Source organism: Notechis scutatus, chromosome 6 (genome assembly GCF_049901735.1).
Source record: "Notechis scutatus isolate UNSWTSFEM ecotype Mainland chromosome 6, rNotScu1.2, whole genome shotgun sequence".
NCBI classification, from domain to species: Eukaryota; Metazoa; Chordata; class Lepidosauria; order Squamata; family Elapidae; genus Notechis; species Notechis scutatus.
In genome coordinates, this window is record NC_142014.1 from 41432843 (window position 1) to 41459726 (window position 26884).

A 26884-nucleotide genomic window follows, 5' to 3' on the forward strand; every position below is an offset into this window, starting at 1 on the left:
AGCAATATTTTAATTAACTGTCTCATCAGCTATTAATTTTTTTTAGTGCCCAGGGACCCACTTAACAACATAACTTTTCAGAAGATACCAGATGAAGTAACAAAATTTCAAGTGATGTTTGTACCACCCTCTGAACTCAGTGGGAATATTCAAGTATATCAAGCTATGGTATATAAAGATGATGATATAGACATCTTTCAGGTTTATAATTTAAGCATTATAGACAGAACAAACAAGTCAATCACTGCCATGATAGAGGGTTTAAAAGGAGGACACACATATAATATCAGTGTAAGTTGAACTCTTTTTCTCCACAATCAATAATAAGTTTAAATTAAATATAAAAAACTGAATAGGCTTTATTTATTTATTCATTTTAATTTATATATTTAAATTAATTGGCTTCCCAGCTCCAATGGACCCTTGTTGATTAGAGATCTATAAAACAAATGAATGTAATTGGATTTCCTATTTTAATTTTATTTCAATAATCTTAAAGTTGACAAAATATATAATGAAAAATGATTAGTAAAAAAGAAAAATCACTGCTCCATACATAGAAGTAAGACTTATTATTTTCCATGTACTTTTTATGTTATGTGTGTATTCCTATAGATATATCGTGAAATATAATTTTATTGATGCATTAATTAATGTTAGACTAAACATGTTAAAGACTGTTTTATTTGTTTAGGTGTATGCAATCAATAGTGCTGGTGCAGGACCAAAGATTCAGCTTAAAATAACAACAGATATTAAAGGTAAACTATTATAAATAGTAAAAAGAGTGACTGCAGAAATATAACATCAGATTGCTTTCATTTGGGTTTTTATACACATTACTAGAATTTAATAAGCATATATCTTGTTTTATTCTCTGTCTGGTCATAACCAATGGTACTATTTTTATTGTATTATAATGCAAGTTATCAAAATAAAGTTTGATCTTACAAAAGTGGCACAATACTGACTCGACTAATTTGTTAAAGTATACAAAGACTGAAATCCTGAACAAGTTTATTAAAACAAATGTTCCATTAATCCAGTATAAGTTGAATTCAAATAATAATAGGAATTAAAATATCTCAAAACCTGTTTTGGCAAGAATAATATGGATAGCCCTAAAAATTTTGTACATAAATAGTGTTGTGAATGAGATTCATATTTTCCAGTTTCTTGTGAAACATATCTCAGTTTTATTTGCACAACTTCTACCATAGTAATATAATTCAATAATAATTTCAGTTATGCAAAGATAAATAAGCACAATTCCATATCTTAAAAAAGAAACAACTAGAAGTGCTTGGATAGCAAAACAAATAGCTATTGATTTACAATTTGTGAATTATCTCTTTTGGTAGGATCATAAAATGGCTATGATTCAATTCAATAGTATTTATTTGTTTGCTTGTTTGCTTATTAAATTTATTTGCCATCTATCTCACTGTGGGGCTACCCTAGGCAACTTACAACAATAAAAATGGAGAAATGAAAAGCTCTGTAAACATAACAGTAGTAAGGTATAGAATAGACAATGAAAAAGAAAACAATGCGAATACAACCTTGTGAGAAAAAAAGATCAGTGAAGGGGAAAGTGAGATGGGGAGATGGGGTTTGCTATAAATCTAGGAGCTTTCTCTAGTGGGGTAGTTATCTGAATAGTAACTTTAAAATATTTGTGAGCACATTTAACTGGAAAGCATTGTAGCATTTATTTCTCTCAAAACAGAACCACCAAGACCTAGTAAAAAGCCAGCACCGGTTTATGACACTAGTGGAACATTACTTGTCACGGCCACTACAATTACTATTCACATGCCAGTTTGCTACTATAATGATGATCATGGGCCTATTAAGAAAATACAAATTCTTGTTGCAGAAGCAGGAGGTACGGATTGTTTTTCTTAAAAGGAATTTATGAATCTTCTTTCTATTTCTAACTTTTCTTAACCTCTATTTGTCTTACTTGCTGATGGAGATTTCTGAATTTTGGAGTTCTTCATGAGCTACATTTTGGATTATAAATGAAAATGAATGGCAAAAAGAATGTGATTCACAGAAGGTATCCTATTTGAATGAGCAGAAGAATTGAGTGGGAAAATTAGCAACAGAAAATTTGTAGATTATCTTCTTGCCATTGGTTTTACTCCATTTTTCAAACTCAAGATATAAATATATAAATTTTATGGCACTTTGTGATATTAGGTCCTCTGAAACATGGGGCATTATATTTAATCAAATAGCAGCTCTGTCCTCATTTATTAATGAATAATCTTCTTTTCAAAGTAATTGTCTGAGTAGATAATTTTAGTATTACACTATAAATAAATTAAATGAGGACATTGTGGTATGAGAATCACATCAAGTTATTCAAACTTTGTGATAAGTGCTTTCAATATTTGTTTTTCCCCATTACAATTGGTGTTGTTTGGAGTCATATGTTATCCTTTTTATTTAGAAGAGGAGATAAAAGTATTTAAGGTAGTTATACATAGATAAAATTACAATTATTTTTAATTATTTAACAGAATATTATACATCTTAAAGACTAATAAATTTGTAACTGTATGCTTTTGTGTGCTGCAGTATAATTTATCAGATTCATTACCTTAAAAGAGTAATAAATGCACAAATAGAGCTGATAAATAATAAAAGAAGAGAACAAGCAGGAATTATTGCCTATATATCACTGCTCTTTTTTGGGAATTCAGTTCAGAATGACGACAATATCACCAAATGGTATGATGCATACTTTAATAAAGCAAGACCTTATTTGGTAAATGAAGGCTTTCCAAATCCTCCATGTATAAAAGGGAGTGAAGGAGCGAGCACCAAAGAAGATATTTATGTAATAGGGGCTGATAGCACTTGTATGATACCAGGAAGTGAAGAAAAAATTTGTAATGGACCACTGAAACCCAAAAAGCAATATGTGTAAGTATTACTTATTTTATACCATCTATCTCACCTGGGTGATTCTGGGCAATTTACAATAAAATGTTATTTGCATTTTTGGAATAATTTGCAGAGGTGAGAAAATTTACATGTTTAATTAAGAAAAGACCATATCTATATTTGTTAGTGATTAGAAACTCTTTAGAACTTGAAAATGCAAAAAAAAAGTAAATAGTGATATAGATATGAGGATTAGAAAGGTAGAACATGGAAAGATATTAGCCATAATGTAACGTTAGAGAGAGAATATAAAATATAAATGAATTTAGAGCTGTTTAAATATCGGAAACCACTTCTTTATATCTTTTTCTTTTTTGTATTTTTTCTTTCATTTCTTTTCTATTTACTTATCACTTTACTTTTTCCTTTATTTAAATTTGTGCTGTTTTTACTTTGTAAAATATTATTTAATAAAAATTAATTTGAAAAAATGCAGGATTTTGTAGCAGCTTTTAATGGCTTGGAGCATGTGGGGATATTCACACAGGAATAGTTGGTATCTTCTTAAAGCACTGGCACATTTCCCTGGAATTTCATAGTTGCCCTTTACAGCTGCAATGCAATTTGAGAAAAAGACACATCTGAATTGCCAGCAGATGTAGGTCTACAATGCCCAGTCATGCCCCAAATCATTTTCCTTTGAATCCAGAGAGCTGCAAAGCATGTCACAAGCTACAGGGATGGTGTTTTTAATTTATATATGCAATTTATATGCTGTATACTTATAAAGTGTGTGTGTGTGTGTGTGTGTGTATGTGTGTGTAATGTTATGTGTTTGCTGTTTATAGATTTAAGTTCAGAGCAACAAATGTCAGAGGTCAATATACAGATTCAGAGTATTCAGATCCCATCAAAACTTTAGGTAAGGAATGTTTCATCACAAATGTCTATTTATTAGAAATGTACAAATCATTTTAAAACTTCTTAGTGAACGTGTATCCCTGTTGTTATAAAGATAACTCCTTTGCATCAAAGGTACAGGGCTGCATTGACCATTGACTTTCACATCTCCCGTTTCTCTTGGTCACTCTGCCTATATATCTAATCTCATTTGAGTTCCTCTAGGGCAGGGGTGTCAAACCCATGGACTAGATGCATCATGTGCTGGCCCCACCTCTGCCTGGTTTAGCAAAGGGGAAAAAAGCCCCGATACATCACATCACACTGCCATGATGACGTGAGTTTGATACCCCTTTTCTAGGGCAATGACCCCAACTTTTTGGGCACCAGGGACCGGTTCCACAGAGTAAGGTTTTTCAATGGGCTGGAGGGGGCTGCTCGCATCCCGTGGATGAGGCTTCATTTGTTTGTGTGGCCCAGTTGCTGGCATGCTGTGGACTGGTGCTAGTTGACAGATTAGGGATTGGAACCCCTGCTCTAGGGTCACTTGCATTTATTTTGCAATGTTCATGCCATTTAATAAGATACTTCATTTTTAGGCTGTAAAAAATTATTGGTAAGAGGTAGTTCTCAGAAAGGCTACCAAATTTACTGGTGCACCTATTAGTACTGATCAGTGCCGTTATGATTATGTGCAGCAATGGTCAGGAAGCAATTGTAATAACTAGTGTATGATTTCAAATAATAGTTTGGAATTTAAATCCTAATATACAACTGACTTTACATTACAGGTGATGGGCTGTCTGAGAGAGCTGTAGAAATAATACTTGCAGTTACTTTATGTATACTCTCTATTGTTCTCCTTGTGGCTGTAATTTATGCATTTGCAAGGTAAGTATCTTATCTAGGTACAAGAGATATCTTTTAAGTTTTAGCGGTAGAATTATTTATTAATTAAAAAGAATTGCATTTTTAAATTCATTGATAAATAAATATGTATTGTTATAACTTTATATCCAGCAAGGAATATATTATAACAAGAGGTCATAAACTTTATTCAACAATTTATAAGCATTGTATAGAAACCTAATCAGCAAACAGCATTAAAGACTATCATGACTGAGGTCTAGTGTATGAGCCTTCAGAGGCAGAAGGCAAGAAGTGCCACTTCTTGTCCTGCAAAAAATGTCTTTCCTTGCAGGTCTTGCTACACTCTGTGGAATTTGTAACATACATTATTTAGGGAAATAAGTAAAAATGACAATCTCTTTGTTCTTTGTTCCTAATACAACCCAAACCAATTTTTGGTAGTCACAAGAGTATATCTTGGGGGGGTGGAGTGAAAGAAAACAAGAGTGAAAGCATATTGATTGCTAGAAGAAGCAGTAAGAATCTTGTATGAAAAAAATGTAGATATTACCTTGAATTGAATAATTTGCAAAGAATGTTAGACAGTGCAGGATGCAACAAGGAGTGTGTGTCTGAAACTTAATAAAAATCAAGTTGTCTTTGACAGGAAAACCACAAAGAGGGGAAATTACAAAGCATACATAAATGATTAAAAATTAGAGCAACAAGGTGAATTTGTGTAATTTGGTAGTTTACTAAAGAGAAAATGGATGGAGGAATCTAAAGATATGAATATGCTGGTAGAAAGGCAGTGGGTTATACTGTCTGGGATCTGTTGATAGAAATGAATATTGCTGAAAGACGTTAAAATGTCATGCATAACAGCACATTTATATACCGTATTTTTCGGTGTATAAGATGCATTTCCACCCCCCAAAAAAAGTGGGTGGAAATATCTGTGTGTCTTAGATGTTGCTGAAGCCCCGCCCACCTGCCAGCCCCTGCCTACCGGCCTCTGCCTCCCAGCAATTTGCCTCCTTGCAGCAAACAGCAAAGAGCCTGGTCAGCTCCAGCACAGCCTGATTAGCACAAGTAGCTGATTGTTGGTTGGTTAGGCCTGCTGATCAGCTGTTTCAGGCTGCAGGGATTGCCATCGCTTATTGCCACCTCTGCACGCCCCATTTTCAGCCCCCCACATCCCGTTTTTGGCCTCCACACGCCCCATTTTCAACCTCAGCGCTCCCCATTTTTGGCCCATTCCAATCCCCGCCACCTGACCTGTTCTGACAGGAGAAATCAGTATGACTATTGCTAGGTATACACAGCTGATATAACAGCAAAAAATGAGGTTAAGAGTTATTTCTTGTAGCATCATTGATATATTTTTTTATTTGTTGCTATACTGCTAAAATTGAAACATTAATTTTTATTGTATACAAACAAATGAAAAACTGCTATCTATTTGGAGTGCAAATCTTTGTTATGATACCACATCTCCAAAATTTAAAATATAAAAAATAACTAGCATTAATAAATTTTCCTTTTATTGAATAGTTATAGCATAGTTTCCATATTTCAAGGACTTTGTAAATTGAAGTGTGATACTATGCAAAATCACCTGGAATGTGTTACATTAAAATCCATTCTTTATAGTTATTCATTGGAGAACATGTTTCAAAAATGCTCCAGTGAGGTTGAGGTTTATGAATAACATTAAATATTGCATCTTATTCAATATCCTTTGTGTTGGTTTAGAATTCGTCAAAAGCAAAAAGAAGGGGGTACATATTCTCCGCGGGATGCAGAAATTATTGACACTAAATTTAAACTGGACCAGTTGATCACAGTGGCAGACCTGGATATGAAGGATGAAAGATTTACACGGTAAGCAAACTCTTTAGGCAAAACAGTAGTTCTGGGGCTCTTAAGCCATGACCCTACCGTGACCTTTTACTTGTTTAGAAGTATTTGCGGTATTCTTATTTGCACAGGTCACAAAGATCCTCTTTCAAAGGGTGACCTCCAGACACTTCTGTCAGGAATTTAGATAATCATTTGGTCTTCTCCATGTTGGGATAAGAGAGAAGGCTGCCTTTATGTATCATGTCCTGCTATTATTACACATTATATCCCTGAGTTGAAGTGTTTTTGATACAGAAATGTAAAGGCACTAATAATGCTCTGATATATTGTTGGTCTCAAAGTAATGCAATAACATATTGTTCTCTGCTATCTGATAGTACCTCTAAAATCCATCAACAATCAAGTTCAGGCTATATATAGTATGATACACAGATTCTGGATTTGTTTTCAGATCAGAATTCATGAATAGTCATAATTTTCACTGTATGGCTTATTTCAACCTAAACTTCTTTACCAGATTGTTCTAAGATTTAAGTAGAAGAATGAAGAAAGAAAATTAAATGGCTAGATTATAATAATATACTTTTATTTATAAAAAATAATGTCAAAATATTTTACATTACTCTTCAAAAGTGTTTCTGCAGCATCTTCTATTGAAGATTTTTTGTCATTAATTCTAATGAATTTACCTAAAAGGAAAACATATGTTAATATATTTTTTACTTAACTTAGTGAGATATTGCTGCTATCATTTGTGCCAGAATACAACAAGCTCTTAAAATTAGGCAATCCTCCCAAGATTTTGGCAACTTAAACTTTCTGAATTTACTGTTATATAATTTGGGAGTTTTATATATACCTGAGAAAGAAGACAAGAAATTATGCCAGGATGACTGCTGATGCTACATTGCCATGTTTTATGTGATGGCTCCCAAAATATTTCCTACTGGTATAGCTGTCCACATAAAGAGATTGAAAACCACTAATTCCAAATTACATTGTAGATCTTGACCAGCAAATATTTTGACTATGTTTTTAATATGACCATGTTATATGTTGCAGTATTAAAGAAGTTTAATGTGGAAATTTCATTTACATTTTTTTTCAAAAATTATATTGATTTATTTCACAAATTTACATGGCTTCCTATTCTGGGCAGAATGGAGATACCTGTGTTTTCCTAAAAATAAGACCTGGTCTTATTTTCTTTTGGGCTCCAAAATAAGCACCAGGCTTATTTTCTGGGGAGACCACTTCTTCTGCTTGCTCACAGCGGGGCAGGAAGCCATGTGGCATGCCAATGCTGTCACTGTGACATGGAACTGCCTGACATGCCCCACACTGGCTTACCTCAGGACCCCTGCAGCCAGACCATCGATGCCCCAACAGCTGCCTCACCTCACAGCTGCAGCACCAACACATCGCTTGCCTCCTGCTCCATTGCGACTGTGCGAGCAAGCAGAAGAAGTGGACCGGTGGCCACGTGAGGTCCTGCTAGAAGGGCCTGGTGGAGCTGCTACCGCAAGGGAAGGCAGGTATCGATGGCCTGGCTGTGGGGGCCCTGAGGTAAACCAGTGTGGGGCAGCTCCACCCTCTGCTTTGCCTCGAGCCCACGGCTCCACAAACACCCAGATGGAATGACCAGCTGTGCAGCACTTAAGTAGGGCATATTTGGGGGGGTAGGGCTTAAATTAGGTGCACACACAAAAACATGGTAGGCTTATTTTCGGGATAGGGAAACACAGGAACTCCTATTTAAATGAAGGAATCTAAATTCACAACTCTAACTTTTAAATTAGCAGCCTTCATGTTACCATTCTTGAAAAAATACATCAATTTAACAGATGAATTAGCAGAAAAACTAATGGTTTAGCTATCCTTCCTCAATAAATATCATTACTTCAAATAATACCATAGAACAAAGATCTCAGCTATTGAATTGAATTTAATACTATACTGACAGGTTATTTTAAGTGAAGGGGCAACATTTTGGAATTTGAAAGTAAAGAAATATTTTTTGGGAATATATAAATGTGCCCCATCATGCATAAGTAATCATTGAAATGCTTGACATTTTAACTAATGCATTAATGACCAGGATCCTTCCCCAGGCAGTAGGAACAAGAAATTAAAGCAGCTCTGGTGTTGGATTTGATCTGTATGGATTAATATACTTAAGTTACATATTATCTATCTAAGTTACATATTATCTAAACTAAACTGTTAGTTTAGATTTATATTTTTGCATCATACTTTGATGGTTTTAATCCTTTGTGCACTGCCCATTCACCCATTGTAAAATCGATGTGTATAAATAAACAAATAGATGGCTTGTTTATAAACAAATAGTCAACAACAGAAAACTTTCATTTTAGCAGGCAGTCAGAAAGCTCTTTTAGCCCTGTCAGTTTTGTACTTTTCTATCTTAATAGTGCATATTATCATAAACAACTGTTCATTTGAATAACAAAGCTGGTTTCTATCCGAGTACTTAATTACAAGTGGGTTTTGTTTCCAGATATTCCTCTTTTTTCTTCAGACGCAAGGAGATATTTATCATCCAGTAAGTTACTGCATGGCTGAAGATTCAATGTGTGGTTTCCCGTGTGATGTGTTCACTTGCATGATCCTAGATTATGCTGATTTTTATTTGAAATAATATTTTTCTGAGCACTGCAGATGAATTTTGTATCAGCTCGCTAGTTATGACATTGGTTTTCATATCTTGCAGAGACAATGCAGGGTTTTTCCTGATGACATAAAAAACAAATTTAATCATTATTAGTGCTATAATAGCACATGCATGATTCAGCATAATGTCCTATATCTAGCCTGCCTGCCCACCACTCCCCCAAGAGTTTGGTACTCTGCCTTGGATAAATCCATTTTCTATTTTATAAATACAACAACAATTGAAAGCGTATAATGCAACAAAAAGAGCCTTCAGGAAATAATATATAAGCCAAAGGCTCACACTATGACCAAAAATAAGTATGAGAGAAGAGGAAGCATTTTTTGTATGTGTTTTTGGTATTGTTGTTAAAGCACTGTAAACAAAATAACATTGTGAAGATCTAGGCCAGGGGATCTGCAACCTTAAACACTCAGAGCTATTTGGTCCTGTATTCCAGAAAATAAAACACTGGGAACCACAAAACCTGGGTGGGCATGGCCAACTCAATGTCACTCACTCCCACTCAGTCACATGATCCACCCCCAGCCACGCCTACCCAGGTTTTGTGGCTCCCGGTGTTTTCTGTGGGAAGCAGGTATCTCTCTCCTCCCTCTCTCTTCCTCCCTCCCTCCCTCTCTCTCTCTCATCTCTCTCTGTCTCTCTCTCTTTCATCTCTGCCTCTGTTTCTCTCTTTCCCCCACCCTCTCTCGCCTGTGTGAGTGTATGTGTGTGTTCCCTCTTGAACCATTTCCAAAAACGGGAGGATTGGCTTGTTGTTGTTGTTTTGCTGATATTGTTCTTTCTTCTTTGGGTGCTTTTTACCAAATGATTTAAATCAAGAGTCATTTCAGATTCCCAGATAAATGAAGCTCTTTCATCCCCCAGCTGTGGCTCCCTGTCAGCTGAACCCACCACTGGCTGGCCCCATCCCTCACCCTCCCCTCCCAGTCACTCCTCGCCTGGCCTGAGAAGGTAAAGGGATGGAGACCTGCTCTATATTCCAGAGCAGGAGTGAAGTGCCCCTTGCCTACTTGCCTTATCTTGCGGGCACTTCTTCTGGCCTTGTTGGTGCTACATGCACCACAGTCACTGAGGCAGATGTGTGACTTGCTCACTGCCCCGAGAACTGGCCCTCCCAGATGCAGCCAATGCTCCATGTTGTAATGGTTTCCAGGAGGATGGGACAGCATCTCCCCCATTGTGAAGTGCACTAAATTTAACTCTGCTGCGAGAGCAACATGAAAGTCTCCATCCCACACCATCTCCCTTATCTTCTCAGGCCAGGCAAGGAGTGACTGGGAGGGGAGGGTGAGGCCAGCCAGTGGTGGATTCAGCCAACAGAGAGCCACAGCAGGGGGCCCAAAGAGGTGCATGCAGCTCTAGAGCTGCTGGTTTCTGGCACCCAACCTAGGCAAATCCTCAAATATAATCTTTAAAAAAAAAGGCCTTCTAGGTAGATCCCAAATACTTTATTTCTACTGAAATTATAGAAGAATTGGGTTCAGACTTCATACACAGTATATTTCAAGTTTAGCAAACTTGGATTGACCAGTAACAAAAGCATCTTTTAGTTTAATTCTCATTTACTCCAACGTTCCTATTAGAAATAAAAGACAAATTCTAGATGATATTGTGAATAATGATAATCAAGATTCAGAATTTCACAATGCAATTTTTCTAATTTGCAATTTTAAATTTCCCAAAATCTAAAATTCTAATCTTTTATATAGAAATGTCCTAATCATAGGAGTATCCAGGATAATCCTGGCTAGCCAGATAAACCTATTCTAGCAATCATCACGAACACAAATTCATAGGGTTGGAGAATAAATATCCTACAGATTTATGCTCAAATGTCATTTAGAATATGTTAGAAGGAAGGAGACGAGGACTGCCATTTTCATGTAGACATGATTTTATTTCTAGTGGAAAAATTTTCAGGAGCTTTTAGAAATCTGTAATAGCAGAACTATGAGTTTAAGTATAATACTTCAGAAACTAAACTGGAGAAACCACAAAACTATAATTTCCATGACATTCTTGATCCCTGTCTAATTATATGTATTTTCTTCTTGTTTATAAGATGCATAAGATAACAACTCTATTGATTTCCTTCTTGCAGACAAAGCATTTATTTAATATATAATGTTACAGAATTTCATTACTTGATTCCAAAGACAGAGACAAGCAGTCCAGAGTGAAAGATTGGGCTAAATGCTTATATTTTTATTTGTTTGCTTTGGTCTTTTCTTGTTTTGAATTTGTCAGCAGCTAATGACTAATACATTGAAACTGAAAATTACAAATTCAGGATTATTTTAATAGCATTGCTTTACATTATTAACACATGTGTTTTCAAAATTATTTTTCTGACTTGTAAAAAGCTTGTAAAGTGCTGAGATCATTCACAAATGATCTATGGAACCTATTTATTTAAATAAGATTGCTATGAAATAGTTTAAGATCTAAACTGTGGGAATGAAAAAAATTATAAAGACTTTCAGTAAGGAATTATTATTCTCTATTGTTCTTAAAGAGACAGACCAATGAAGATCTTAATTAACTTGCTAATAACATTTCCATTGCTGTTCCTTGCAAGTACTCATGTTGCTTATGAGTTAAGCCTTTAGTCTACATATTCATTTCTGTGGGGTCTTTTGAACAAGATATAATTCCCAACAGTTTTTAAGTGATTGACCCAGAGAGTAGTGCCGGTCACCATTGCCAACATAAATAAATGGCTTCTGTTGATTCTATATCTAGACAAATAACTTGAATCTGGGTAGGGAAGAAAATCATACTAGAAGTGAAACTGAGCCTATGCTCTAAGGCTCCATCTATCTTTCAAGATGCGATTCATATTGCAAGCTCTGCTAAACTGTTGTTGTATATAGAATAGCTTTGATGATCCAAATGTTTTCCCAAAACATGATGGAAGGCTTGTGGGCTAAAGTATTTTTATTTCCTGCACAAAGCTGAAATATCTTGCAGTTTTGTTGTTTGCAGTTATGTTACAATGTCAGCATTGGGTGAATTGGATGGTTGAAAATAAACCATCTACATAATATTTTCCTTGATTCTGTAACTCAAGCTATTCTAAGATAAAGTATACCAGATAAACCCTAACCATTAAGGCCAGAAGAATCAGGTTGAACAAAGCTTCTGTAAATCTTATTACTGAGTGCTTAGCAAATTAGCATTTCTTTTACTCAGTGCATCTGTAATCATTATATATTTACTCAATACAACTTAAGCCTATTCTAACCCATAGAACCTGATAGTCTTAATCGTATATCATTTATTAATATATATTAAAGTTTTTAGTGCTTGGGTGCCAATCCAGTTCCATAATATTTTTCTGCTTAAACAAGAGCTTCCTCTTTTAGTTGTTGGCAGGCACTGATTGTCTATTGGAAAGCAGAATAAGAAGTCAGTGATTAGTATTTTCAAAGTAAATAGTTCTTATGCAAAGGTTCATGCTCTTATCCTTGGTGACACTTTATCCAGAAATGGAAGCTTATTCCCATGCAAGTGGTTCATGGTTATATTAAATTACATATGTCATAATTTGATATTTTATTATACCATGGTGAAATTTTATGTACATTTCCAAGGAATGAAACCCCATCTTAAAACAGTGACACATATTGTCCAGATCAGGTGGCCAGTAAAGCAGGGTGATATAGGAATAAATCCAAGTCTCTTTCATAAGATTGTCTACTATAAAGAAATGTTCGTTATATTTCAAAAATCTTAGTCTACAAATCTTTCAGTAATTCAAACTGTAACCCTATACATACTTGCCTGTGAATAAGCTCTACTTAAAGCAGTTCCAAGTGAAACCCACATTTAATGCAATTCTTGAAATATTTCATTTTCATAACCCAGAATACTTATATTCATAATGCCTAAGCATTATATTGCATCAAACAAGAATAAAAGATCTAGATTTATATAAGATGCAACTGTGTATCTGACTCATCAATAAATGGCATGCTAACAGGCATGCCCTCACCACTTCCTGGTTGGATTACTGCTCTACACAGGGCAGTCCTTGAATACTATCCAGAAACTACATCCTATCCAGAACATGGCAGCATGTATAGTTCTGGCCCTCCACACCAGTACTGGACAAGCTGTCCTGGCTTCCAGTTTATTTCTAGGTGCAATTCAAGATGCTCATTATCAGCTTCAAATCCCCTGAGTGACATGGAACTTGCGGGAATGACTGTCCCTGAGGGTATCAGTGGCTCATTATGCTCCATGCTAATTCCTCTAATCACATGATCCAAAGTGAAATACATGCAACTCACTTTATACTTTAAAGCAGGGCTATCAAACTCGCAGCCCACAGTCCAGATGAGTCACGTGTTGGCCACGCCCATGCCTGGTTTAGTGAAGGTGGGAAAAGTCCTGACATGTCATATGACAATGCTGTGACAATGCAAGTTTGACACCCCTGCTTTAGAGAAATAACCTAAGAGAAAAGCAGAAAAAAATAGAATGCATGATACACATCCATGCACAACACTTTAGTGTGCACAACACATGTGCACACTTAGATAAAAAAAAAAAATACAGGGTCCCCTCCTGAAGTTCTTAAAATCATCTACTGAAATCAGGTTTCATGTGTGAATATAATTTTAATAAAATGGCCACTATTACATTGTTACTATGTTTTTTATGCTTTCCCTTTTCACCTTATATGCTGTTTATAGTTGTACCTTGGTACTCATCGTTAATTGGTTTCAAAGGCACATCAGGAGGTCACCAAATCAAGAAAGGTCTACCAACCTACTATCACATACCTAGGTAGTTTAAAAACTGAGACATCATACTGGAATCCATTTACTGAAGCGTAGAGGTTAAGAAAGTGTAGAATTTAGAAACTCTCTCTGAAAGACATATAACTTGATTAGAGAAGAGTAACTATCGTGAAAAATTTACCCCACCTGCAATAGGGATAGTGTTAATTTGGGGCTGATTGAGACTAAATAACCTCACATACCACACTATACCATTCACAAAAGCCAAGACAGTTAATGTTAACTGCCTCTTCCACCTATAGTGGCCTTGCTACATTTCTTAAGGCAGTCTATCCCTTTTGTCTTGCAAAAAGAATTTAAAATCATTTAAAGAACTTCTAAAATGTGAATCATTCAAAAATATTTAATGTCATTTGACTCCTTACTTCTAACTTTGGTAAGTCCAGAATCAATCAATTAGACTGCAAAAAGTTGCCTAACTCACAACTTACAGCTTCTTATTTAACACAATCTCTGTTACAGGTTACTTAGTTATAGAAAGTCCATCAGGTAAGTTGAGTTTTATACTGTGCCTAGTCTGATGAATTGAAATGTGTGATATATTGGTATACTTATTAGAAAAAGTTCCAAGCTGTGTATAAATCATAAAAGCATGACTAATTGCATGGTAACTGGAGAAATGCTTTGTCTCTCTCTGGGGTGAAGCCTGCATGTCTGTGTTTTAGCTTGGCAAGTAATATAGGGATATTTAACTCCTAGGGGCTTAAAAACCATGTCATTGTGGGAATGAAGTCACTGCTATATTTTATGTATCTAAAGCCCTGCATTGTATAAAATGGTTTCTGTGTGACAAAAGAAACATTATCTGGTGGATTTTAATTGAAGGGTGATTTTACAAATGTGCATAAATATCAAAAGATTTCCTTTAGGAGTAATCACATTTGTAGAACAGTTTGTAGACAACAGTTGCAGACTGTCAAATAAATAGTTTAAAATTTAAGATGGAATTCTGTTATTTCAAAAATGTTCCAAATGTAAACTAAGTCTTTTTAATTGTTTTATATGCATAAAAGTGGTATGTTAACTTTCTAATAGAAATGTCTTTATTTTAAACCCCAAATTATGAATTTTCCTCCTTTATTTCAAGGCCAATAGGCAAGAAACGTTTTCTGCAACATGTTGAAGATCTTTGCACAAATAACAACATCAAGTTTCAGGAAGAATTTTTGGTATGTTAACAACAGTTGTCACAACATGCAGTCTCCACCTGTTTCATGTATCATATTTGATGTACTTTGATCATTAGTATTCAATAAATAGTTTGGTCATATTTGATATTTTCATATGGAAAACAGTGCTTTATACATATTGCATCTCATTCCATGTGATCAGAAGAGTCCATACACTCATCCTCCTTATTCCTGCTACAGAAATCTTTCTCTCATTGCTGCTTGCATTCAAACAAAAAAACAACAACAGCAACAACAAGCTATTCATTCTGTATTTTCTTAAGAAATATTCCTTTTTAGCTGACTTCCCAATTTCTCTGAATATATTCACAGTATGCAGCATAAATGATTCAAGTAAAATCTTTAGTATGTCTTACTCAAGCATAAGTGAAGTATTATGGATCAAAGCCTATTGTCCTTGAAGGCAGATCTGCCGGGAGACTAAAGCCTTGAAGCAATTGGTTGATCACTACTGAGCTAGATTGGCAGGGCATTGGTTATATTGTAAGAAGTGATGTGCTGAAAATTTCTTCCAAATCTCATTATTCCCATTCAGTTTATGGGGGGGGGGTGGAATCCTTCCCTCCCTCTCTTCCATCCTTCCTTCCATCCTTCCTTCCTTCCAGTTTTATGGTTCTTAATACATATTTTATGAGGCTGTTCTGTCATCCACATCCATCCATAATTTCCCTTCAAGCAGACTACAGACTCCTTGATTGTACTTCTATTAAATGTCAGAGGAACTGAAATTTGAAAATTGATTTAGATCAACAAATGTGTGCAGCTTGAAAATTGCAGAGGAAATATAATAAGAAACTACAACTGCCTCTTCCACGATTAATAACGTATTTGCTAATTCTAAGGCAACCTGAAAATGAGATAAAAGATCTGGAGCCTCTTGATACAAATGAAAATCATTGTGAAAAACAAAAATATATTTTGGCACAGTATTAATTGGAAGTGTTTATGCTACTATGCTTCCTGTGTACTTTTTTGCTGAAAATATGAGTAACCTGAAAGTCATAGCAACATATATATTATTTTTTAGGAACTCCCCAAGTTTCTTCCAGATCTTGCATTAACTGATGCTGATCTTCCTTGGAACAGATCTAAAAATCGTTTTCCAAACATCAAACCATGTATGTAGTTGTTTTACTAATTATATTTTTCTGAAATCAATATTTAAATACTGCCATGTCAAAATTGCTTGTATCTTTTTTGATTATACAATCTCATGGATAAAACAATTTCTTTAGTTATTTCCTAAACAAAAATATTTATGTTCAAATCCCAGAATTTTATTTTTGTTATGAAGTAGATGAGTGATGTGAATATATTGTGTCTTCCATTGTACTATCATCTCTGCAACTGTCTATTATATCTCAAGTAAAGAGAAGATATCATAAAGGAAGTCCTCTCGTGGGACTTTCTCAGATTAGGCAGGCAGAGAGTCTATGGATTAGTAGAGAGATCTGAAGCAGCAGATTGTACACTGCAGTTGCAGGACAGGAAATAATATAGCCTCGTGGTTTCTTAGCTTTGTAATATAATCCATCCTAATTATTCTTTTTGGGCTGTGTACTATGGAGTAAAATAAAGTTATCTAAAAGTGCCGGATCCATCTCTGGGTATGCTCACTTTTTCTTTGGAACATGATGATGCTTTCTTAAGATACTTGTAAATGTGTATGTAGCTGATCCAGGAAAGATCAGAGTGAATATATATATAGCAATTTAGAAATCCAGGATAGATTTTATCACAGGAGTCAGGAGTCTGTCTCCCTCTGTAGTCAACACTGCTTCATTTTTCACTTATTAAGAAAAGAAATGCTATTATTATTTTAAGCATTAGCTGTGATGTGAGATGGGGACAAGGCATTCTTTGGTTAATGTAGCCACATTCTGTGCTATTAAGTGTTGAACAGCTGCTCCCACTATCTGCTACTAGTTCGGGAAATATTCTGTGCTCAGGTTGACCTGAGCTAATATGCCTAAAGCAGTAGCAGAATACATACTCAGAGTTTATCTTTTGTTTTTTTGTACATATACTCAAAACGCTATTCTTCTATTGCATTATTTATTAACATATGAATTCAGCCAAGATTCAATTTGATTTTTCAATTTAGTTTAAGTATTCAAAATCAGTTTGAATTAATTTTGTTCAACAATTATATTAAATAAAAGTATCTGTATCCAAGCAGCCCAATGAATCATGAGTTAGATTCAGATACCTGCTTTAATCCAATAATTGAATAGATTCAAATAGGTTATTTAATTAAATCTTCTTCTATTTGAAGCTTTGCATATTTTTTTTATTTCTGCCATTCCAGGATACTTCATACTTAAGTTTTCGCGGGTATCTATATGCAGGTATCTATATGTATGGTATTCAGCTTTGTTCGGGTATTTTCCCATGTCATTATAGTTGGGCTTTTAAAGTTGTAGCGACGTTTTGGCAGAATCTCATCTGCCATCATCAGGCTTGTTTATTGTGTTCGTTTGTGAGTCAGGCTTCACAGCCATTTCTGTTTTAAATTTGGTGCTAGCCTATTGCTGTGTTAGAATGGTTTTATCTTCATCCTGATTGGTTGGGAGTCTTGGTCTGTGTTTATTGGTCTTGGAGTTTGCTGTGTTCTGCTTGATTGGTGTTTCTAATATCTTCTGTCTGTTTTGTGGCTTTTTTTTGGTCTTGATTGGCTGGCAACATTGTGTTTCCTGTATTGGAGGCTTTTAGTGTGGCTTGGCTCTGAGTAAATAGATGGCTATCATTTATTAGGAAGCTATATTTCATCTGGGTGCCTGGTTGGGGTGTGTTTGAGCTGGAGGTATCGGGGGGGGGGGGTGTCTGTTTGTGCCCAGATGTTTGCTTGGCTTGTGGTGTGGAGATTTTTTGTTTGTGAGTGCAGGCTTCCAGATAATTGACAGTCTGGTGGAGTCATCTCTTCTATTCATGCTTTCAGGTCTTTTTTCAATCTCTATGGCTTCTCTGATAATTCTGTAGCTGGGGTTTTCTATAGCAGCTAGGGTTTTGGTGCCATTGAGGTCGATGCTATGACCTGTGGCTTTCATGTGTTGGACTAGTGAGGAAGTGTGTTCCAGCTTTTTTACTGCATTTTTGTGTTCATCCAGGTGGGTACTTATTCTTCTATTGGTCTGTCCGATGTATGTGGCAGGGCATGATGCGCAGGGGACTTCATATATGCCTTGGTTTTCCAGGTCAATCTTATCTTTGGAGTTTCTTAGGATGGCTGCTATATTTCTGTCTGTTTTGAAGGCAGTCTTGATGTGATGCCTGTGTAGCATCTTACTGATTTTGTCTGTAGTACCTCTTATGTAGGGCAGGACAGCTGTTCCATAGGTCTGTTCATCTTCTAGGTCTCCATTATGCCTCAGAATCTCTCACAATGATGATGGAAACGTCTCTACAACTTTAAAAGCACAACTATAATGACGTGGGAAAATACCTGAACAAAGCTGAATACCATATACATACATACATACATACATACATACATACATACATACATACATACATACGGTATTCAGTTTTGTTTGGGTATTTTCCCACGTCATTGTAGTTGTGCTTTTAAAGTTGTAGCAACGTTTCGGCAGAATCTCATCTGCCATCATCAGGCTTCTGTATTGTATCATATTTATATTTATGACAAACACAATACAGAAGCCTGATGATGGCAGATGAGATTCTGCTGAAACGTTGCTACAACTTTAAAAGCACAACTATAATGACGTGGGAAAATACCCGAACAAAGCTGAAGGCCATACACACACACACACACACACACACACACACACACACACACACACACACACACACACAATATATATATATATATATATATATATATATATATATATATATATATATATATATATATATAATAACTTGAGATGGGAAAACCAGAGAGAGAGAGGGAAGGAAGGAAGGAAGGAGGGAGGGAGAGGCGTTGTAAATTAAAATGTTTATCTAAAGTCTTTGTTAATGGGTATATTGCTTGATTCTGTTAAACTCAACAGTGGTTTTAATGGTGAAAAATAAAACTGAAAGAAAAAAAATAAAATTTAATAGATATTATGTATGTATGCATGAATGTATTTATGTAAAGAGATGGCATGTTGTTTCAAGTATGATGTTAGCATATCATCAAATGTCATATTTCCTAAAATGATCTATCTATATGTGCGTGCACCATATGTACATACTGTAGATACACTGACTGTTATCTTCTATCTATCTATATATTCATCCATTGAAACTTTGGAAAGATGCTTTGATTTAATTTCTTTTGCACAGATAATAATAATCGAGTGAAGTTAATGCTTGATGCCTGTGTGCCAGGATCTGATTATATTAATGCCAGCTATGTATCTGTAAGTTTATAACCATTTTAAATTGTAACTGCATTCTTCTCCATGCCACTTCATGATTTAGAAAGAAACATACATTTGTGGGGAAAATGCATGAATTTTTTTTTACTCTCTCCCTGTATTACAATACAGTTACAGACTAACTTCAGTCATCATTATCAGATTTTTATTTTATTCATTCAGTTCATATGGAAAACAAAAATAGCTTATTGAATACCTTGAATTATACTATAATTGTAAATTTCAGTTTTCAAGAAAATGTTCCATGATTGCCTGTTCCACCAGTTCATAGAATATTTTAGTTTCTTCTGCTTTTAAGTGCTAGTATAGTTATCATATTTCAGCTAAACACATAGACTATAGTAGTTGTCTGGTATATTTAAGCTCTTGGAAGCCAAATCCTTCACTTTAAGCTAGGAACAGACCACTTTGGATGCATACAGGAGAAAGATAATCATAGTGGGATATACTGTGAAATTTGTTTTCTTTGTAAGATTCAATCCTGCAAACACTATGTGTGTAGAGATATGCCTATTTTTTTTCTTAGTCCCAAAAATGTATTGTTGATTTGGATTGAAAGTCATTCAAAATAACTAAATAACATATCTCTATTTTTTTTAAGATATGTTGTACTTTTAGCATCTATTTTATGCAACAAAAGAGAATGTATGTGGCTGAGGGTTGAACTATGGAGTTTTTGGTGCTCCCTGAGCTTAATTGTTTGCTTGCAGATGTTTATTACCCAACTAGGTACCATTGGTGTATTACAATTTAGTCTCGAAATCTACTGGATTGGACCAGCTATTGTGCTGTGTTCTTAACCAATGCAATATTTTGAGAATTTGGGAGCTACACTCTCAAATAAAAATCTCTAGATACTTATAGGTCAGTGGTTCACAATTATCTGTGAGCTACTAGTTTTACAATTATGAAACAGATAGCAAGGAAAAGCTATATTAATCTTTATTTCTTGATGAATTCAACTTATGGATGCAAAATATTTGCTTGCATTGTTTGTTGTTCATTGTTGAAAAAACATGAACATGTTTTAAATAACATGTTATACAAAATAGATGCCAGTTACTAATGTAGCTTATCACCATAATGTCAACATGCAATAATATATATTAAATATTTTACTGAATATATAGCTGAATATGGTATTTCCTCTTTTTTCTTTAGCAATGTGTACTAAGTTTCATTTTTATCTTAGGGCTATTTATGTCCAAATGAATTTATTGCTACTCAAGGACCATTACCAGGCACAGTGGGAGATTTCTGGAGAATGGTATGGGAAACAAGAGCAAAAACTGTTGTTATGCTAACTCAGTGTTATGAAAAAGGGCGGGTAAGTTACCAATATACAGATTATAAGTGTATTTGAAGACTCATTATTATTATACATTCATAAAAATAATGATATGATTTTATAAGCCATCATATTGCACCCTGACTGCAGATAAGATGCCATCAATATTGGCCTGAAGATAACATTCCAGTTACTGTCTTTGGAGATATAGTGATTACTAAATTAGCGGAAGATACTCAAATAGACTGGACCATCAGGGATCTAAAAATTGAAAAGGTAAGAAAAGTCACCTTCGGGTCTGCCATAGATTTTATTTAAACTTCCATATATTCTGTGAAAAATTGTAATTTGTCTGCAGGTATAATGTCTGACAACACGTCTGACTCTTAGGATCATAGCTTACACTTCTTGATTAATAGATCTTGGTTTTTATAATTCCCAATATTGTGATGTCATCAGATTATTTTCTGTAAAGTTAGAAAAAAATAGGTATTCTTTTGCCTTATCCTGCTGTTGTATTATAGTATAAAAACAATAATTATGAAAAAATATTATGAGTGTTTATTTTCTGGGAAATTTAAATCCAAAGAACAAGTTATGAAAGTATATTCATCACTATATTATTTTAACTTGTTGGCATGAAAGAGTAATAAATCAAAAACAGACAAAATGTTCATTACATTACATTACATTACATTACATTACAGTGGGTCATAATGAAGGGGGGGGAATGTCCATTAAATTAAAATATCACTTAGTAATGTGAGGTCAAATTATGCAGAATTATATTGGTTGTGGCTTTTACAGATGCTTTACAATGCCCAATATGTCAGTTCAGTTGTCAATAACTTATGAAAAATATTCAGAAATCTGATATTTAAGAATCAGTAAACTATGTGGCCTCACTTCTATAATATTCCCAGTGATTCTTTGATGTCATTGATTCTCAAATTCTGTATCAAATGCAGTTTGTCCTACTAACAGAATCAGGACAAAATTAATGTTCCATTCCAAGTAATAATTACTTGTTAAACTGCTTATCAGGCTGCTCTAAAAAAAAACAATTTAGGCATTTAGGTGCACAATACATCTTAGATGCCTATCTTCTTGGGTAAGAAATATCTTAATAGAGTGTCACCAAAGAAATCCAATTGTAGTCTATCCCACTATGATGGCCTCTCAAAGGGTAACTAAATACTCCTCTAACTCTTAAAAAAACTATTTTTCTTTGCGTATCTTAACAGCATGGAGATTGTATGATGGTACGTCAGTGTAATTTTACTGCCTGGCCTGAACATGGAGTACCTGAAACAAGTGCATCATTAGTCCACTTTGCAAAGCTGGTTCGAGGCAGCCGATCACATGACAACACACCCATAATTGTTCACTGCAGGTAAGCAGATTTTTAACAGATGGCATCATGTTAAATGACGGGATTAGTTTATTAGAAACAGAAGCAATGGATTGAATTCCAGTATGGAGCACTGAACCTCTGCATAGATCAAGAAGATGGAAATTTGTGGTGAAACCTATTTAATATACAGCAGCAGACATATTCAAGAGTTTAAGTGCATACATCACAGTTTGATAATAGATGCATAATGAATTAGGTATAATACTGTAGCTACCATTATAGTAAAAATCTTAATCCAGAATATAAAATTTACCATAAATCTAGAATTGTACTTAGGTTAAAAAAAGTTCCTTCTGTTTTGATTATATATTATAGATAATACAAAGAATTTACATGATGAAAAGTGATGTATCTCCAATATTTTACTTATCTAAGAATAATTATTTTGCAATAATATTTAATCAAACTATAATCTGTATCATTGTAATCATGATTTTTCCATTAAGAGTGTCAATGTTTCCATGTTTGTTTCACCTCTACTTCTTATAGTGCTGGAGTTGGAAGAACAGGAGTGTACATTGCCCTTGACCATTTAATACAGCATATAAATGACCATGATTTTGTGGATGTCTATGGACTTGTAGCTGAACTAAGAAGTGAAAGAATGTGCATGGTACAGAATCTGGTAAGATGTTTTAAGATACATGCAATGGCTCAGTTCTCAGATTGCAAGTGATTTCTCAGAGTATAAGTAACTCTTGTTTTTCTCCTTCCTTCTCTCTCCCCTCTCCCCCTCTCTCTCTCCCTCCCTCTCTCTCCCTCTCCCCCCCCCACCTGGCATGGGGGAGATATATTATGAGGTAGCCTTATATACATATATCAATTTTATTTGGAATCAATAATGTCACTGAAGTATGAAATAGATATTGGTTTCTATTTAGATCCATCTTTGAAAGTCTTAATGTTTTTAATCCAGTGAAAAAAAGAAAAGCAATAAAAGTCTATATTTCTGAAAGAATGTTAACAATAACTGGTGGCGGTAATGTTGTTATGGTAGGGGAAAGAGCACAGTAGCTCACATGGTTAAAATACTGGGTTGACAATTAGCAAGCCCATGTTCAAGACCCAAGTGCTGCTGTGGGATGGGGTGAGCTTCCGTCGTTCTCTCCAGCTCCTCTACCTAGTGTGCAAACATTAATAGATGAAATAGGTGCCACTTTGGTGGGCACATTAAAGGGACATAAAAGGAGCTCCCAATTGGGCATCCCCAGGGTAATGATGATGTCATTGGCTAATCCTTTCAATCCAGGAGTACCTTAGGGGCTTGCGACATAAATGTGTGCAATTGTAGGAGAGCACTGAAAAGAAAAGAAATCATTTATTGTTAAAGCCAGCACTTAATATAGATAGAGGAAAGAATGACTGACTGAAATATATAGAGATTTTCTCCCAACTTGCTAATGTCCGAAACAACACTCAAAATAATCCTTTGTCAAAGTTGTATGTTCATTGTATTCAGCATATCATAGAAGTAATGAATATATTGCTTGAGGATTGCTTCATATAAAGTGCATTATCTTTAGAAAATATACCTCTGGAGCAAACATGTATTAACTAGAAAGATAAGAAACTGCTTCAACCCTAAAATAATAAGTATTGGATCTTCTGAACCTATGAGCCAATCAGAAGCCACCACTTTGACTTTTTCTCTCCTTGTTTTAATCATACTTGGGGGGAAATAAGTAGGAAACTGAGGATTTTTCCAGGAATGTTCCAGTCAATAAAAGTGCCTTGATTTCACTAAAGTCTCATTCTCTGCTTGCTGGTGCTTGTTCGGTAAATCCAAGAAGAGGATAGATCGCATTATGACAAACCATGCCAAACCCAGGTTGCAAGATGATTAGACCTGATTTGAAATCCAAGAGGATGTGCTATGTTAAAATACTGTATATTAAAACATAGCACTGCTTCTTGGATCTCAAATCAGGTCCAATCATCTTGCAACAGCTCTTTGAAGAAAAATATCTCTTCTCTTTTAGACCAACCCTACTATTGACAGCAAATCAGGATCTTGCCATGAGTACTTCCTTAAGGTTTAATGGGTTTGGCATAGTTTTATTTTTATTCACCTGGAAATTCAAATTGGGAGGGCACTGTTCTTATAGTATATCTAGAGGAATGGTTCTCAGAATTTCAGAAATCAACATAAAAATTTCTCCAAGATTACTTTCTTTGAGACTCTGAGACATTATCTTATTCACATATGAACTTACCATTGTAATAAAAACATGGTCCCCTGTTTTTGTTGTCCCATCCTTGTCCTGTGTCTTTCTTCATTATGAAGCAGCTTTGAAGCAGCTGCAATAAGAAGTGTAATAGAATCCTATCTAAGTAGAATGGGCTCCAGAAGTACCCCAAAATATGAACTAGTTGTAAGAATGTTGCTTTTTCTAAAAGTACCCTGAGTATTTAATTCAAAAATTGCCTCAGAACAAGTTCAGGTTAGCATCAAGATATCTCTGAATAAAGCTTAACTATTTTAAATTTTCATACTTTCTAGGCACAGTACATATTTTTACATCAGTGTGTTCTGGATTTGCTGACAATCAAGAACAATCAGCCTATGTGTTTTGTTAACTATTCAGTTTTGCAAAAGATGGATTCTTTGGATGCAATGGAAGGTATATACATGTATTTTATCAAAATTATTTATATTATTTTATTTGATGTTTTTGTTTTTAACTTTTTAATTTTTTGGATAAAATCAAAGGCACCACCTTTGCACAATGACTAAATTCATGAAACAGTTTTCTTCCTAACTTAATAGTTTATGTCAGCCAGAAGTACTTTCTTATTCAGAAGCTTCTTATCTTTCAGCCTAATCCTCTTAATAATGGTATTCCCTGGCTTTGCATTTTATTCAGTCACGTCCTTTTGTTCTTGTTCTTTGTGTCTTTTCCACAATATACAGTCTATTACCTTATCATATCATTTTTTTCTTTTTTTCACAAAACTGGGAGCAAAAACCCTTCTAGTAAATTTCTTTAAGTGACAACTTTATGATCTGATAAAGTGACAACTTTATGATCTGAATTTTTGGCCATGATATAACTCACCAGTATCCAGATTTCTACTGTTAAGATAATTAAGTATTTCATTGCACTGTTCATGGAATTGTCCCTAGACATATCCTGTCAACTTCCAGATCCAATAAAAATATTTTGCCATTGGGCCCATGATTTTGCCCTTTTATTTTATTGGTGATCTATTGGATACAATTCTTGCCTTGGTTCTGCCAACCTCATTTTTCAGATTATCACCCTATTTTTCCTCTTTGCTTCATTTCTTGTATTTTTACTCAAAACACAAAATGTTTCTTATATACCCTTTGATATCTTTTTATCACTAAGTACTTACACATACTTTTGTTTTAATATAATATAGTGTATATAGTATATAGATATAGAATGTGTATGTGTATGTTTGTGTTAGTCAGTATATAAACTACAAGTTGAAAATAATTAACAAAACTACCATGATGGTTGTTTAAAAAACCAATATGTAGCTTAATCTTCCATTGATAATGGAAGCATAAGAAATCCATGTAATGTATTTTAAATACTTACTAAACTTGTATGTGAAATTTAAAATTAATATGTTCAACCAATATTCTATTTTTTTTCAGGTGATGTGGAACTAGAGTGGGAAGAAACCACTATGTAAATACACAGATGAAAATGCATTCCATTTCAGGAAGCATATGCTTGTGTTCATATTGCTGTTGTTTCACAATAGGGGCCAAACTATATCCCCATCATACAAATGATTATAAACAAAAATATTTTTGTAGAAAAATAAAATTATAATAGTTGTTTTATATTCCATGTGCCTTCACAAATAATATAAATTATTACATTATAATTTTATACAATAAAATTTGATTAGTATAATAAAACTACACAATAAGAACAATCCAGCAATATACATTATAATAAAATACACATTGCAAGAGATTCTCAGTTGTTGGTTTATATTATTTTTCTACTTTTTTCTAACAGTAACTAATATTATATTGTAATCATGATAAACTGCCATCATAATTATATTTTCAGTGCTAATGAGTAATGTAAGCAAAGATATACTATGCATTACATGCATTTCATAAAAATGAGGTACCAGTTATAGTTTCTACCAGTATTACCATATCATATGGATCAACTGGTTGGAAAAGAAAGTCTGTAAATAACTAGGCATCAAGTCATAAAGCATTTAAAAAGATAAAACTAGCCACTTTGATTTGCTTCTGAAAATCTATGGGATAGACAAGGCAGACTATTAATGGGCATTAAGAAGTACAATATGCTTCTGGGAATAACTGCCAACCTATGTTCCGAGCCTGAGTGATCTTTGAAAGCCTTATGTAGACCAAATCGTATTAATCCAAATAAGTAACAATAACAGTACTAGAAAATGAAGAAGCTAAGATGCTCTCGAACTTTAGAATTCAAACAGACGTGCACCTGCCACATAAAACCCCAGATTTTAACATTTGTTGATAAAGACCAAAAACTCTGGATAGTGGACATGTCAGTATTTGACAGCAGAAGAGAAGAAAAAAGAATGGAGAAAATCACAAAATACAAAGACCTGCAAATAGTGA

General features: G+C 34.5%; 1 protein-coding gene across 2 annotated transcripts in view; it reads left to right on the forward strand.

Moving 5' to 3' along the window:
• PTPRQ (protein tyrosine phosphatase receptor type Q) overlaps window positions 1–26237 on the forward strand; it is a 102667-nt gene extending 76430 nt beyond the window's left edge. The window contains exons 46-63 of one of the 2 annotated variants that reach the window (XM_087968033.1): window positions 47–291; window positions 695–761; window positions 1730–1888; window positions 2712–2934; window positions 3744–3817; window positions 4587–4686; window positions 6400–6528; window positions 9026–9070; window positions 14470–14496; window positions 15095–15176; window positions 16225–16315; window positions 19488–19564; window positions 20775–20909; window positions 21021–21146; window positions 22115–22263; window positions 22774–22909; window positions 24785–24905; window positions 25910–26237. In XM_087968033.1, the coding sequence (XP_087824159.1) occupies window positions 47–291; window positions 695–761; window positions 1730–1888; window positions 2712–2934; window positions 3744–3817; window positions 4587–4686; window positions 6400–6528; window positions 9026–9070; window positions 14470–14496; window positions 15095–15176; window positions 16225–16315; window positions 19488–19564; window positions 20775–20909; window positions 21021–21146; window positions 22115–22263; window positions 22774–22909; window positions 24785–24905; window positions 25910–25947 (2024 nt within the window). In that variant the 3' untranslated portion in view covers window positions 25948–26237. The remainder of the gene's footprint in view (window positions 1–46; window positions 292–694; window positions 762–1729; window positions 1889–2711; window positions 2935–3743; window positions 3818–4586; window positions 4687–6399; window positions 6529–9025; window positions 9071–14469; window positions 14497–15094; window positions 15177–16224; window positions 16316–19487; window positions 19565–20774; window positions 20910–21020; window positions 21147–22114; window positions 22264–22773; window positions 22910–24784; window positions 24906–25909) is intronic. The other variant, XM_087968034.1, reaches the window with a different exon arrangement.
• Window positions 26238–26884: the final 647 nt, after the last annotated feature.